The 14,336-nt window shown below is 38.9% G+C and overlaps 1 protein-coding gene across 2 annotated transcripts in view; it reads left to right on the forward strand.

Moving 5' to 3' along the window:
- PARD3B (par-3 family cell polarity regulator beta) overlaps window positions 1-14,336 on the forward strand; it is a 1,167,183-nt gene that overhangs the window by 818,022 nt on the left and 334,825 nt on the right. For both annotated transcript variants that reach the window (XM_002685527.5, XM_005202765.5), the window contains exons 17-18: window positions 10,351-10,557; window positions 11,282-11,519. In XM_002685527.5, coding sequence (XP_002685573.1) covers window positions 10,351-10,557; window positions 11,282-11,519 — 445 coding nt within the window. The remainder of the gene's footprint in view (window positions 1-10,350; window positions 10,558-11,281; window positions 11,520-14,336) is intronic.

Raw genomic sequence — 14,336 nt, forward strand, 5'->3', positions numbered from 1 at the left:
AAAGCATTGATGCTTTTGAACTGTGGTGTTGGAGAGGACTCTTGAGAGTGCCTTGGACTGCAAGGAGATCCAACTAGTCCATTCTGAAGGAGATCAGCCCTGGGATTTCTTTGGAAGGAATGATGCTAAAGCTGAAACTCCAGTACTTTGGCCACCTCATGTGAAGAATTGACTCATTGGAAAAGACTCTGATGCTGGGAGGGATTGTGGGCAGGAGGAGAAGGGGATAACAGAGGATGAGATGGCTGGATGGCATCACCTACTCGATGGATGTGAGTTTGAGTGAACTCCGGGAGTTGGTGATGAACAGGGAGGCCTGGCGTGCTGCGATTCATGGGGTCGCAAACAGTCGGACACAACTGAGCGATTGAACTGAATACATACACACACACGCACACATACATACATACATTTATATGCACACACACATATATACATACACATGCATGCACACACATAAATACCTACATATACAGTGGAATGTTACTTCACCATAAAAAAAGACAGAAACCCTGCCATTTGTGACAACATGGCCTTGAGAGCATTACGCTAACTGAAATAAATCAGAAAGACAAATACTGCATGATCTCACTTATATGTGACTCTGAAAAACCCATACTTATAGACACAAAGAGTAGAATGGCGGTTGCCAAGAGCTGAACGATGGGGAAAATGAGAAAGGATGTTGGTCAAAGGCTACAAACTTAGTTATAAATGCTGGGGATCAATGTTCAGCATGGTAACTGTAGTTAACAACACTGTATTATATACTTGAAGGTTGCTAAAAGAGTAGATCCTAAGTGTTCTCATCATACATACACACAAGAGGTAATAATGTGAGGAGATGAAGGCAATAATGAACCTTGTTGTGGCAATCATTTTACAATATATACATGTATCACATCAAGTCAAAATGTAAGTATGTATGTATCAAAATCAAATATGTATGTATCAAATATTGGGTTGACCAAAAAGTTTTGTTTGGATTTTTCCCTAAGATGTTAAAGATGAACCTGGGGCTTCCCAGTGGTGCTAGTGGTAAAGAATCCGCCTGCCAGTGCAGGAGACTGAAGAGATGAGGATTCGATCCCTGAGTGGGGAAGATCCCCTGGAGAAGGGCATGGCAACCCACTCCAGTATTCTTATCTGGAGAATCCCATAAACAGATGAGCCTGGAGGGTTACAGTCCACAGGGTTTTAAAGAGACACAGCTAAAGCAACTTAGCATGTACTTGATACATTGCATCATTAAACTTATATCATTATATATCAGTTATATCTCTGTTAAAAAAATAAAATGTTTACCCAGGGTAAAAAAAAAATCAGAGATTCACAGGAACAATTCATTTCTCTTGACTTCCGCCCTCTCCTAGACACATACTGGGGCACACTCTCATTGAAAGCAAGGGTGAGTATATTTTATGCAACCCTTCCTCCTTCCTCTCCTTCTTTGTAGCTCTCTCTGGACATGAAAAAAACATTTGAATTTGAATAAGATCAATGGTGTAAGATGTGGCTTCATTTTGTACAGGAAAGAACTTTATAAATTATAAAACAACAGGGAAATGTTAGTTACTATTTCACTTGCCTTCTATTCCTCTTAGGACTTAGCACAGTTCTGAGTGACAAAAACTAGTCAGTAAATACTCATTGATGGCTGACTTGATTTTTAACTTGAAGTTTTACCAGTAGATTGAACCTAGGTTGAAGTGCACCTCTTAAGAGGTTGTTATTCATATTACTGGGAGTTTCCCTTGTGGCTCAGCTGGTAAAGAACCCGCTTGCAATGCGAGAGACCTGGGTTCCATCCTTGGGTTGGGAAGATCCCCTGGAGAAGGTAACGGCTACCCACTCCAGTATTCTGGCCCGGAGAATTCTAAAACCTGTATAGTCCATGGGGTCACAAAGAGTTGGACACAACTGAGCAACTTTCACTCACTCACTCATTTGTATTACTGAATATTCTCATTACATATAATCGTATAATTGTTATTCAAAGGTATAAAACCTTACTTTCTATCAGTTCTGAAAATAGTAAGTAATTGAAAATTTCAGGTGTTTTTTTTTCCTTTTAGTGCAGTCCATTAGCTATAAAAAGGGGAGAAATGAATAAAGCAAAAGTATAAAAATAATTTCGGGCCCTCAAAAAATACAGGTACCCAGTTTATACAACATCATGTAAAAATATCTTCATGTGGGTACCATCCAAGAAATCAATCAGTTTGACCTTTTTGGTATGCTAATAGTTTTTTAAGAAACTTATTAGAATTCTTCTTAGTGTACTTTATTTTGAGAGTATGGCATTATACAACCCACGTAAGGCATAAACCACTCAACAATCAAAAGCAGAAGAAAGAGGTGCTATTGAAGTAAGCCATACAAAGAATAAGTGGTAAAAAGAATGAGGTGGGGGAAAAAAATCACTGAAACCATTTGTGTTTGGAATGAAAAGCCTGTTAGCAAGACATACAAGGAGGACTTGGAAGGAGAATAAATGTATTCTTGGCAGTGGGGAAAAATAAGACTATTCAAAGTGTGCATAAGGACAGGGAAATAGCAGAAAAGGTTAATATCACAAAGAGAGAAGTTGAAAGGAATGACTAGTAGAAAAAGACAAAGCATAGAGATGAGAGAGTAGTTATAAGGAGGGTAGAAATAATTAGATCCTTGAAAATAGGACCAAAAAACCTAGGGTTATATTAGTGGAAACAAGAGGCTGTGAGTGAACGTTGAGGGAGTAAAGCAATCATGGGGTAAACTCCCTGTAGCGTCACAGCACTGGGGTGGAGCGTGGTCCCCATGCTCTCACGCCTCTTCACTTGTACCTTCCTTTATCCCTACAACAAATGTTTATTCAGTTCTTCTCTGCACTGAGGATACCAAGATCAGCAAGACAGAAAACGGTAGGTGGCGTTCATCCATCCTACTGATCCCATTCCACAGGTAGGAAAGCTGGCCTCTTTAATCAGTTCATTTGACTCTTAAGTGAGGTGTTTTTAATAATAATAAATAATAAAAGTTATGTTTTTTTTCTTCTTTAAGTATTCACATTTCCTTCCAGACAACAATGCTGTTTGTATAATTTTTAAACTTGTTATTATCCTGAATGCCAGTTTGGGGGTACTGTTGTTGTTTTTAATCCGGTAGAGTTATCCTGACAAGGCAAAGAGAGAGAAAACAAAAGATGACAACAAACCAGTCTGTGGGCCGTGGATTTGACTGAGTTCTCCAGGTGCCTTAACAGAATCTCCTCAGATATGGTTTTAAATATATGTATTTTTTTAAGAGTTTGCCTACTAAATTGAACCACAGCATCCATTTTCTTATCCACAAAGTTAAAAAATAAAAAGACAGGAGATTGTCATCAGAATATTTTAAGTGTAGTAAATTTACCATTTATTACATTTGTTGGATGTAATTTGAGTCCAGGAAAAAAAAAAGCAAAATATGGCATCAGGTTTTGACTTTCCATTTATAAATAAAAGAGAGATTTTTTAGTGAAGAAAAGTAAAGTGTACAGCAACACTTAGTGTAGATGTGGAGTCACTTGGAGGGCCATGCCCACATTTATAATCAAATCATTTGTTGTATTTGTCCACCTAATCTTCCCATAATTTTCTCTAGATCTTTTCACTTTAAAATAGACAATGTTTAGAGTCAGAGTAGGAGAGATTATACAAATATATAACTCTGAATGAGAAGTTCATTATTGAATATTTTGACATGAATTTCAGGAAATGATTAGACCCCGAGATTTATGAGACTTAAAAGGAAAAATAAAAAATAAACTCTTCTCCTAGAGAACTTGGAAATTGCCAGTAAAAGAACTGAGACCCAAATGTCAGCAGATAACATATAAACCAGATTACATTATGCCCTGCAGTAATGAATAGGAAACAGGGCACTGCGATAAGCTTGGAATGATTATCAATATTTGGAATATTGAGATAGGCAAGAAGGTAATTAGGCCCATTATGGACACAGCACAGATAACATAATTTGGGAAATTATACATTTATATATTATGGGAATTTTTTTTCTGGGCTAATGGATTTGCAATGATATCTATTAAAGCATATAAGGCATTTAGCCTCCAGGGGAAACTACTAAAAAAAACACACACACAAAATTTTCAGTAAGTTTAATCTAAAATAAAAAGACAAAGTGAGATATGTTGGAGAATAAAGTGGTGGTGTGACTTCTACTTGGAATTTGTAATAATTTTTCATTCAAAGAGTTTTAAGGCTATTAATTTCACATCACAACTCTCCATGAAGCAAGTAAAGCATTTTTATTGTATTTGCCCAAGTTCATTGTTCATAAGACAGCAAAGCCAAATTGTTAATGGAAGCAAGCTATCTTGACGAATCATGGCCTTCTCAAGTTTCATGCTGAGTCCCCTTGATAACATTGCAATCATTTTGATCCCCAGTTTACTACTAGGCACAATTCCTTTGTTTTAGGGGGAGGGGCTCAAATGTAATTAATTTTCACTAAATGCCTTCAGGACTATCGATGTTACTGAAATGTGCAGATTAATACATTATTTATTGTTAACTATCATAAGTATCTGTTAATTATGAAGCTCTATCATGGAAGAAAACTTGCCATGTATCTGAAAGTGAATACCTTCCCCTAAATAATTCTTTATGTTTTAATAAGAATGTATTGGAAGCAATTTCATCAATAATGGAAGATCCAATTACTGGTCTTCTAGATTAAGGCATTCTTTTATTGCAAGATTTTAATGCTGGAATGGGAAGTTCAAACATTGTCAATGAAATCTCAGACTAATTAAATGATTATAGCCTAAGGAGAAGGGTATCTAAGACTCCACTATTAATCTTCCCAAGAATAGCCTCTATATGTGATGAACAGATGGAGATACACACACACACACACACACACACACACACACACACACACACCTTATTTCAAAAGAAAAAACTGTAAGGAGTTGTTTGAAGGAAAATTAGTTTAACTTTTGATAAAAAAGGAAGGATAATACTGTATTTCTTTATGGAGCCCTTTTTCAGCTTCTTGCAGGGGGAATAGTTGTATTTTAAAATGCAGTGGTGGATTGCACCAAATGAACTGTCCTAGAGCTTCACTTACTCAATGTTTAGAGTTGATGTAAAAACACCAATGACAATAATCATCACCAATGCTTTATGAGTACCTGTCATATGCCAAGCACTCTTCCATCCTCATTTTATCCAAATTTTACAGATTAGGAAGCAGGCACAGGAAGGTTAATAACTCAAAAAATAAGTGGCAGAGTGGGGGATATTGGAATGTCTCACTGCCTCTCCACTTCATCACTCACCATTAATCCCTACTCTCTATAGAGTGTTTTATTCTCTATTATCTGTTGCAGCACATGGTCTTAGTTGCTCTGCAGCATGTGGGATCTTAGTTCCCTAACCAGGAATCAAACCTGAGTCTCCTGCATTTCAAGATGGATTCTTAACCATTGGACCACCAGGGAATTTCCATATTCTCTATTATCCTAATCATCTGCCTTGCAGGGAACCAGCAGCAGTTCTCAGCCATAGGGAAGAGGCAGAAACCTATCCAAACAGTCCTCCAGAAAGGACTTTTTGTTTTACAGTGAGTTGAAGTGAGTGGAATTCCCAGGTGGCTCAGTGGTAAAGAATCCACCTGCCAATGCAGGAGATGTGGGTTCAGTCCTTGGGTCCCACTCCAGTATTCTTGCCAAGGAACTCCCATGGACCAAAGATCTTGGCAGGCTACAGTCCATGGGGTCTCAAATGAATTGGACACAGCTTAGCAACTAAACAAGAACAACAACATGTTGAAATGGGACTTTCTACTTAGAAGACTGAGGCAGTGGTTTCAGTATTTTAACTCTATTTTGAAGAGGTACCTCTCCACTTGGACACTAGCTCTCTACTGCCCTTCTCTTCATTTGTTTCACGACCATGGGAGACGTGGTGGCAGAATTCCTTTAAATCTTTAGACTTGGTGTATGTGTTCAGTGTCTTCATAACACTGCATTTTTTCTGGATGGTGAGGAGGAACAGGGGATATGTCTGAGGATTGATGGAGCCAGAAAACATGGCCCTGAAATTTCCCTCTATTCTACATGAGGAAGGCTTGCAGGTTCAAGTCAAGCCCATCCAAGTCAACTTGGAACAAATAAATCTTCAAAAAAGCTATAGCATCTTTAAAAAAAATCTTTCTGTGGTATTTCTTTTGGAGACATCTAAGGAAAAATTTAGCACATGGAACTTTAAGAATACTTTTATTATCCTACCTTAAATGTAATATTTCTCATGCAAGATCCCTCTTTTGGTACCTTTGATAAACATTGTATCATGTTTCTAGAAATTTGTGAATGTCAAGTTCATGTTTCTGATGGGAAGATAAGTTTATCAGTATCTTAGAGAACATGGTGACTGAACATAGAAGTCATAAGTTTAAAAAAATAAAGCCTTGCTACTAAAGTTTGGGAAAAGATCTATTTCTTGGCATCTGCAGCTAATCTAAATGGGCCTGGAAATCATTGAAAAATTATACTCAGTTTACATTCAGATACTCAAAATGGGACAAGTAAATGCTCAAATTTGGACATCGTCCATCTCATGACTGATACCATGTGGTATTCAGAGATCACTGTCTCAAACAGTTGCTTAAAATCAGCCACAGTATCACATCAGCTACAGGTGAAAATGTGAGGAGTCCTCACTTTGGAGATGACTTCAGTGGGATGGAACTACTGAGGTACTGATTTTGATTAATTACTCCCTTCGTATCATTCCTTCAAGGAGACCTCTACTTGAAGTGGGAGCCTAAGAAACAGTATGATTTGTATAAATGGTTAGGCTAAAAATACACAGAAAATCTTCCCCTTTTGAAAGCTACAGGATTCCCAATGCAATGGCAACCTAAGCTGGAACTGCGGAGAATGGGGGTGGGGAAGAAGGAATGAATGTGACAATTTATTGTGCTCACATATAATCTTTATGTACTAAAACCTTTATTCCAAGTGTTTGGTTGGCATTTAGTGCTGATGCCATCAGTTGACTTATAATAATCCCTCGTAACCAGTAACCTCAACCTTCCCTCAGACATCTTGGACATATAAAGGAAATGAGAACCCTAGCCAAGATCCTTTCACTCAGAGATTCAGTTCAGTCAGTTCAGTGCACCTATAAGTCCTTGTAAGGATTTTCCTGATTTCAAATCCTCATCTCTAACATCAGTCTTTTTTTCCCCACCACTGTATCCTGTTTATTCCCTAGAAATAAATAAGAAAGTTGTTTTCAAGCCTGAAAATCACTGAGTCCACATTTACAACCAAGACTCAAATGCTTTTCTGCTTTTGTTTTTTTTGTTTTTTTTTAACCACATCCAGTAGAGTTAGGCTATAATTTTGGCCAACATCAGTTGACACTTCTAATTTGTGACTTCTATTTATGTAAAGTGAATTAATTGCCAGTTCTATTAATCCTGCAAAACCCATGAATCCCTAATGTTCAGTTTGCTTCAAATGAGTAACAGAGTATTTGTTCCTTCTCAAAGATGACTTCTTGCTGAGCTCCTTTTAGATAACATGCCTTATATCTTGGATGATTTATTCACTTTCATGTTCCCTAGAATTTATTGCTAAAGGTTGATGTGAATACTTACAGTTTGGGCTCTAATATAATCTCCTGAATGGCAATTAATAAATAAAAGATGATTACTATTGTTGATAGAGGAACTAGGCTTCCTCAGATAGTTTTCATCTTCATGTTTTTCCCAAACTTCATGTCAGATCCCTAGGGAGAGATGGTGTAAAATATTTTCTGTAAACTCCAAAGCTTTTACTGTTGCTTTAATACTCCCACACCTCTCTGTTGCTTTTTGTTTTCTTGTCAGAAACAATCTTATTCAGTTTCTGTTTCTTGCACTAACTTTCCTTCTTAGGACTATAAGAAATACACCTCTTTGTAGATTTGGTAGCAGTGTATTCTTACTATTTACTATTTGCAAAGTAGCACCTGAAATTTGTCCCTGAAATTTCTTATTTTTTTTCCTCCTTAATCCCATCTATGTTGCGTATCTTAATGATACACTGTTACCTATAAAATGGAATGTTTATTGTCATCATGTATATTGTTAAAGTGCAAAATTGCTTCCTGTAAGGCAATGGCACCCCACTCCAGTACTCTTGCCTGGAAAATCCCAAGGATGGAGGAGCCTGGTAGGCTGCAGTCCATGGGGTCGCTAAGAGTGGGACACGACTGAGCGACTTCACTTTCACTTTTCACTTTCATGCATTGGAGAAGGAAATGGCAACCCACTCCAGTGTTCTTGCCTGGAGATTCCCAGGGACGGGGGAGCCTGGTGGGCTGCTGTCTCTGGGGTCGCACAGAGTCAGACACGACTGAAGTGACTTAGCAGCAGCAGCAGCAGCAAGGTAATGGGAAGCTGGAAAAACAACATCCAGTTTTTGCATTTTTGTCTGTTTAACTAGACCCAGGGCTAATCGAGACTAATGGTCTTAGTTAGAGATAAGGAAACTAGAGACCATTTGAAGTCACTTCACCATAGTCAAGTAGAGGGTGGAGGCCAAGTACAACTTTGGACAATATAGAGCAGAAAAGGCGCAGTGGGGCTTCCTGAAAACAGTTCCCAGCTCTGATGCTTATTAAGTGTGTATCTTTAGACCAGGTATTTCTCTGCCCTCTGCCTGCGTTTCCTCATCTGTAAAATGGGAACAATATTGGCAGTAGCACTACTTCCCTGGTGGCTCAGAGGTTAAAGCGTCTGCCTGCAGTGTGGGAGACCTGGGTTTGATCCCTGGATTGGGAAGATCCCCTGGAGAAGGAAATGGCAACCCACTCCAGTACTCTTGCCTGGAGAATCCCATGGATGGAGGAGCCTGGTGGGCTGCGGTCCACAGGGTTGCAAAGAGTCGGACACGACTGAGCGACTTGACTTTCACTTTCACTTTCAGTACAGGTAAACCACTTACAACTGGGCTAAGCGCTCTCTGCATTGTTCGCTATTAGCATTATTGTCATTATTTTGACTGTTTTTAACATATTTACAATACATGGGATGGTGTATTTTGTTTTTTAACTCTATGCATGTCTATACAGGCATGACGCCTTTGCTGTACTTCTTTTCTATTCCTTGTACTACCTAGTATTTTCTTAAGCAACTAGTAATAATATTTATGGCAGCAGCATTAGTAGAAGCGAAAATAGTGATCATAGTCAGAAATGGTAGAGCTGTTTACTGAGCCTTACTATGTACTAGGCATTGAAGTACCTACTTTATGTTCACAATCCATAAGACGTACTCAATCTGTATCTACTAAAAACTGTAAGGTAGTCTATTTCCAGAAATGCAAGTGTAGCCCCTTCATGACAGTAATCTTTGTAACTGGAGACGATCGTGAGCTTTGGCCCTGGTGGAAAAGAGCCCTGCTAGAATTCCCTCCATCTTTAAAATAATCCTTGTGCTGCTGGTATTTATATAGCATAATCCTGTTACACACAACTGCGAGCCTGACTGTGGGTGGGAATGGAGATCAAGGCATGAGTGAAAAGTGCCAGGTAACAGAGCAAGACAAACCGTACAAATGAAAAATACTATATATCAAAACATAAGTTATTAAACTCCACCTAGGCTTTTTTGGAATATTATATCATGCAAAGAAAATTACCCCATTTCCTAGATAATCAAATAGAAATACATATGGAACAGTAAGCATTGACACAGAAAAGTTGTTTTCTTTCCTTGCTTTGCTTTTTCTGTCGACTAAATAAATTGCATTTACTATACAGGAACAGTGCTAGCGTATGATAAAGTGTTTAAGGACAGAAATTAAAATCACTTCAATGCTGTTTGATTTTTGTGCATATTACATTCCTTAATAACTGTAAGAACAATTTTGGAAATAATAAAAGCTACAATGTATGGGAGTGCTTAGAATGAGAACCGTGAAACACTTAGGTGCTCGATGTGTGTGTGGCTATGTGAGTGTGTGTATACACACTCTCATACGTATAATCTCTAGAGAGTGCTACAGCTTTTCAAATTCATGTATATGTGTATGTGTGTGTACATAAATATATATATACATATTTATTCTGTATATAACATGTATTATCATTTTAAATCTTCCCACATCTTTATAGAAAAGCAACTAAGGCATTAAGAAGTCAAATATTTGCTCAAAGTCACAAAAAGTGGCAAAGATGAGGTTTAACACCAAGTCCCACCCCCTTAACATCCCCACCCCTGCCTTTTGAGATAGAACAACAAGCCTTCCTACTCCATCAGGCTGCCTTTAGGGGAAAGGTGACCTTTTGCCCTTTTTTCTTTTTTTTCCAGATTCTCCAAGCAAAGATTTTGGTCCAACTCTGGGTTTGAAAAAGTCCAGCTCCTTGGAGAGCCTACAGACCGCAGTTGCCGAGGTCAGGAAGAATGAACTTCCCTTCCACAGGCCTCGGCCACACATGGTCCGCGGCCGGGGCTGCAACGAGAGCTTCCGAGCAGCCATTGACAAATCTTACGATGGACCTGAAGAGTTAGAAGCCGGTACGGCGACGCGCTTGCTGAAATGGTTTCTTCCTCTCATTATTATCAGCGAATCATAGGCACGAATGGGTGCTCAACCACAGGGAAAAATGATTTAAGGATCACAATTATATTTTTGATATTAAAAGTAATTCATTTTCCTGATATGTTTTGCCCTTTGGCTTAATGAACATGGAATTGGATAACGCAATATGCAATTTATTTTACAGGCCAACCACTGAAGAATTGTTCTCCTTCAATTTCCTACAAGGACCAACTGTCATTTGCCCTTAGGGTAGCAGCACTAAGTATGCATTTCTTGACATTCTTATTCAAGTCATTAGAAGCAGCCTCAACCCAAGGACTGACTGCATTAATTGCATTGAAACAGCCGGGTTATAGCTGCACTCAGAAACTTCTGGAAATAAACTCACCCTGTTTGTTTCCCAGCATGTCGGCATTCTGAGCTGATCAAGGTTAACAAGCTGCTTTCAGAGAGATCAGCGTTTCAGCCCATATCAAACCTTTTATGCTCATGGCTAAGCAACCAGGGCCCTCCACTCCCAACAGCAAAAGCCTTGCGTAACCAGATTTAGGCAGTTGTCTCTTCAAAGGGTACATGTAGCCATGTGGCAGGGTAGAACTCCTGAGTGCTTTGATTTGTTCTTCTCTATTTTAACTTTTCTTGAAATACTGACAGAGGAGCCCCTGACTGCATTGATTTTTTTTTTTTCCTCTTGTGCAGATGGTCTGTCTGATAGGAGCTCTCACTCTGGTCAAGGAGCTCTGAATTGTGAATCTGCCCCTCAGGGGAACTCTGAGCTAGAAAATGCAGAAAATAAAGCCAGGAAAGTCAAAAAAACGAAAGAAAAGGAGAAGAAGAAGGAAAAGGGCAAATTAAAAGTCAAGGAGAAAAAGCAGAAAGAGGGAAATGAAGATCCAGAAAGGAAAATAAAGAAGAAGGGATTTGGTGCCATGCTAAGGTAGGGACCTGCTTTTGAAGGCAAAGTTGGGTTACTTTGCTTTGGTTTGGTTTTTTCTCTCCTGATGAAAATACTTATTTGTGTTCACTCAAAAAAAAAAAAAATGCAAGCTTTCCTTCCTTAACAGCTAGATGCCTAAAAATATTTTTTTAATTGAACTATACTTAATTTACATTGGTGTGTTAATTTCTGCTGTACAACAAAGTGATTCGGTTATAGAAGAAGAATATATATATATGTGTATATATATACATATATATATATACACACACACATACACACAGACACATACACACATTCTTTTCCACGATGGTTTATCACAGGGAATTGAATATTATTCCCTCTGCTGTATAGTAGGACATTGTTGTTTATCCATTCTCTATATAATGGTTGTATTCACTAACCCCAAACTCTCAGTCCATCTCTTTCCCACCCTCCCTCATCCTTGGCAATAGCAAGGATGTATATGAGTAACAGACTGTATGTACAGGAGTCTGTTTCTGTCCCATAGATGAATTCATTTGTGTCATATTTTAGATTCCACATATACATGACATCATGTATCTGTCTCTCTCTTTCTGACATACCCTGCTTAGTATGATAATCTCTAGTTCTAGCCATGTTGCTGCAAATGGCCTTATTTCATTCTTTTTTATGGCTGAGTAATGTTCCATTGTGTATACATAACACATCTTCTTTATCCATGCATTTGTCAATAGACATTTTGGTTGTTTTCATTCTTGGCTATTGTGAATAATGCTGCTATGAACATAGAGGTGCATATATCTTTTTGAATTATAGTTTTGAATAGATATATGCCCAGGAATGGGATTGCTGGATCATATGTAGATGCTTAAAAATCTTAACTGGTGATTTTGCATGCTCCTTTTCTGCAAAGACAGAAGGAGCCTTCTTGGTTGGCTTCTGACACTGGTGATGGCAGGAAGCTGCCATAAACATGTTTTGCTGGAGGCATGGGTAGTGCCCAGAGCCTTTGGTACCAGTGCATTATTTGAATAAAGAAAATGCTTCTTCGTCAACATAGGGAAAGCAAGAGGCAAAGGAGTCTTTTACCTGTGACCTCTAGAATACAGCCTTTGAATCAGAGACGACAGGGTAGATGAACCATACCCTACTCCCACTATGATTCCAGGTGTGTCCGTGGCCAGGTCTGTGGGCACATCAGCCATCACCTACAGAGGCACTGTGGTGTAGTGGAGAGGTCATTGCATCTGGAGTCAGAGGGCCTTCGTCTGAACCCATCACCTTCCTACACAAACTGCTGGGCATCACACATGTTAAGTACCATCATACACGTTAAGGCTCCTTGAGCCTTGCTTTCCTCAGTTTCAAAATAAGACTGGTCCACTGTTGTCTAACTCAGTGAGACTGTAAGACAGATGTCATAGGCAGCCAGTCTATTGACTAGGCATGGCTCAGCCGGGTGCAATCAGAAACCAACTTTAATTCTTCTCCAACAGCTACCTTCATATATGCCGTGTATATGCTGTCAAGATGCCCACAATTTGATAAAGAAGCACCTCTTTCCATTACTGCCTTTACCTCTATAATATCCCATCTAAGAAAATCTCAATCTCTACCTTTCTGTTCCATGGGCTGAAGATGATCATGGGAGGTGATGGTTGATGGGCAAGTTTTGCATCTCTTATTAAACCCTTAAGAGATGCCTTTCTTAAGAATGCTGAGTGGTATTTGTCATCAGATGTTCTCAGTTAAGGATCTTCAACTGAAATTTTAGTGAAACAGAAAGTTCCATTCCATATCTGTTATTCATATATATATATATATATATATATATATTCTCTCTCTCCCTCTCTCCCTCTCTCCCTCCCTGTTTGTGTGTGTGTGTGTGTGTGTGTGTGTGTGTGTATACGTACATGTGACCTTGAAACTGCAAAGTGACATTTAGGGACACACATAATCTAGACACGGGACAAATCTCTAAAAAACCCTTGTTTTCCCTGATGGTTTCTATGGTTTTATCTATCCATTTACCAATTAAAATGTTAAACTTGCCCTTATTCTGGGTAACTATCATGACTGCTATTAGATAATCATCCTTGATAATAATGATAACACAGAACTGTAGTATATTTAGATGAGAATCGCCTTTGCAGTCGTGGAGTTCAGAGATTAAAAATGCAGACTGTATTTGTCACTCTGATGCCAACCCTGGCTTCTGTGCTTTCTCTCTAGGTAACATTGGGCAAGTTACTTAATCTCGTTCTGTGTCATCTAAAAAATGGGAATAACAATAAAATCTATTATTAAGAGAATTATAGCTGCTTAATTATATGTAACTTGCTTAGAACAATGCCTGGCAAGTAACAAATATTCAATAAATGTTCATTATCACAGTAAGTAGAATAATGGCTTCCCTAAAGATTTTCATGTCCCAATTTGTAGTACCTGTGAGCATGTTATATTGCCTGGCAAAGCAGAAGTGAGGTTGCAGGTAGAATTGAGTTTTCTGTTCAGCTGGCCTTAGGATAAGGAGATTATCCTGAATTTCCACCAGTGGGCGTATGGCAAAAACAAGGGGTCTTAAAAGTGGAAGGGCTTCCCCGGTGGTACAGTGGATGGCAATCCACCTGCCAGTTTAGGAGACATGGGTTCAATCCATGTTCTGGGAAGATCCCACATGCTGCAGAGCATCTAAGCCCACACAATGAGCCTGAGCTCCAGAGCCCGGGAGCCACAACTACTGAAGGTCAGCACCTAGAGCCCATGCTCTGCAACAAGAGAACCCACCGCAATGAGAAGCCCGCATACCGCTACTAGAGAAAAAGCCCGTGC

Source organism: Bos taurus, chromosome 2, assembly GCF_002263795.3.
Source record: "Bos taurus isolate L1 Dominette 01449 registration number 42190680 breed Hereford chromosome 2, ARS-UCD2.0, whole genome shotgun sequence".
Lineage (NCBI taxonomy): Eukaryota > Metazoa > Chordata > Mammalia > Artiodactyla > Bovidae > Bos > Bos taurus.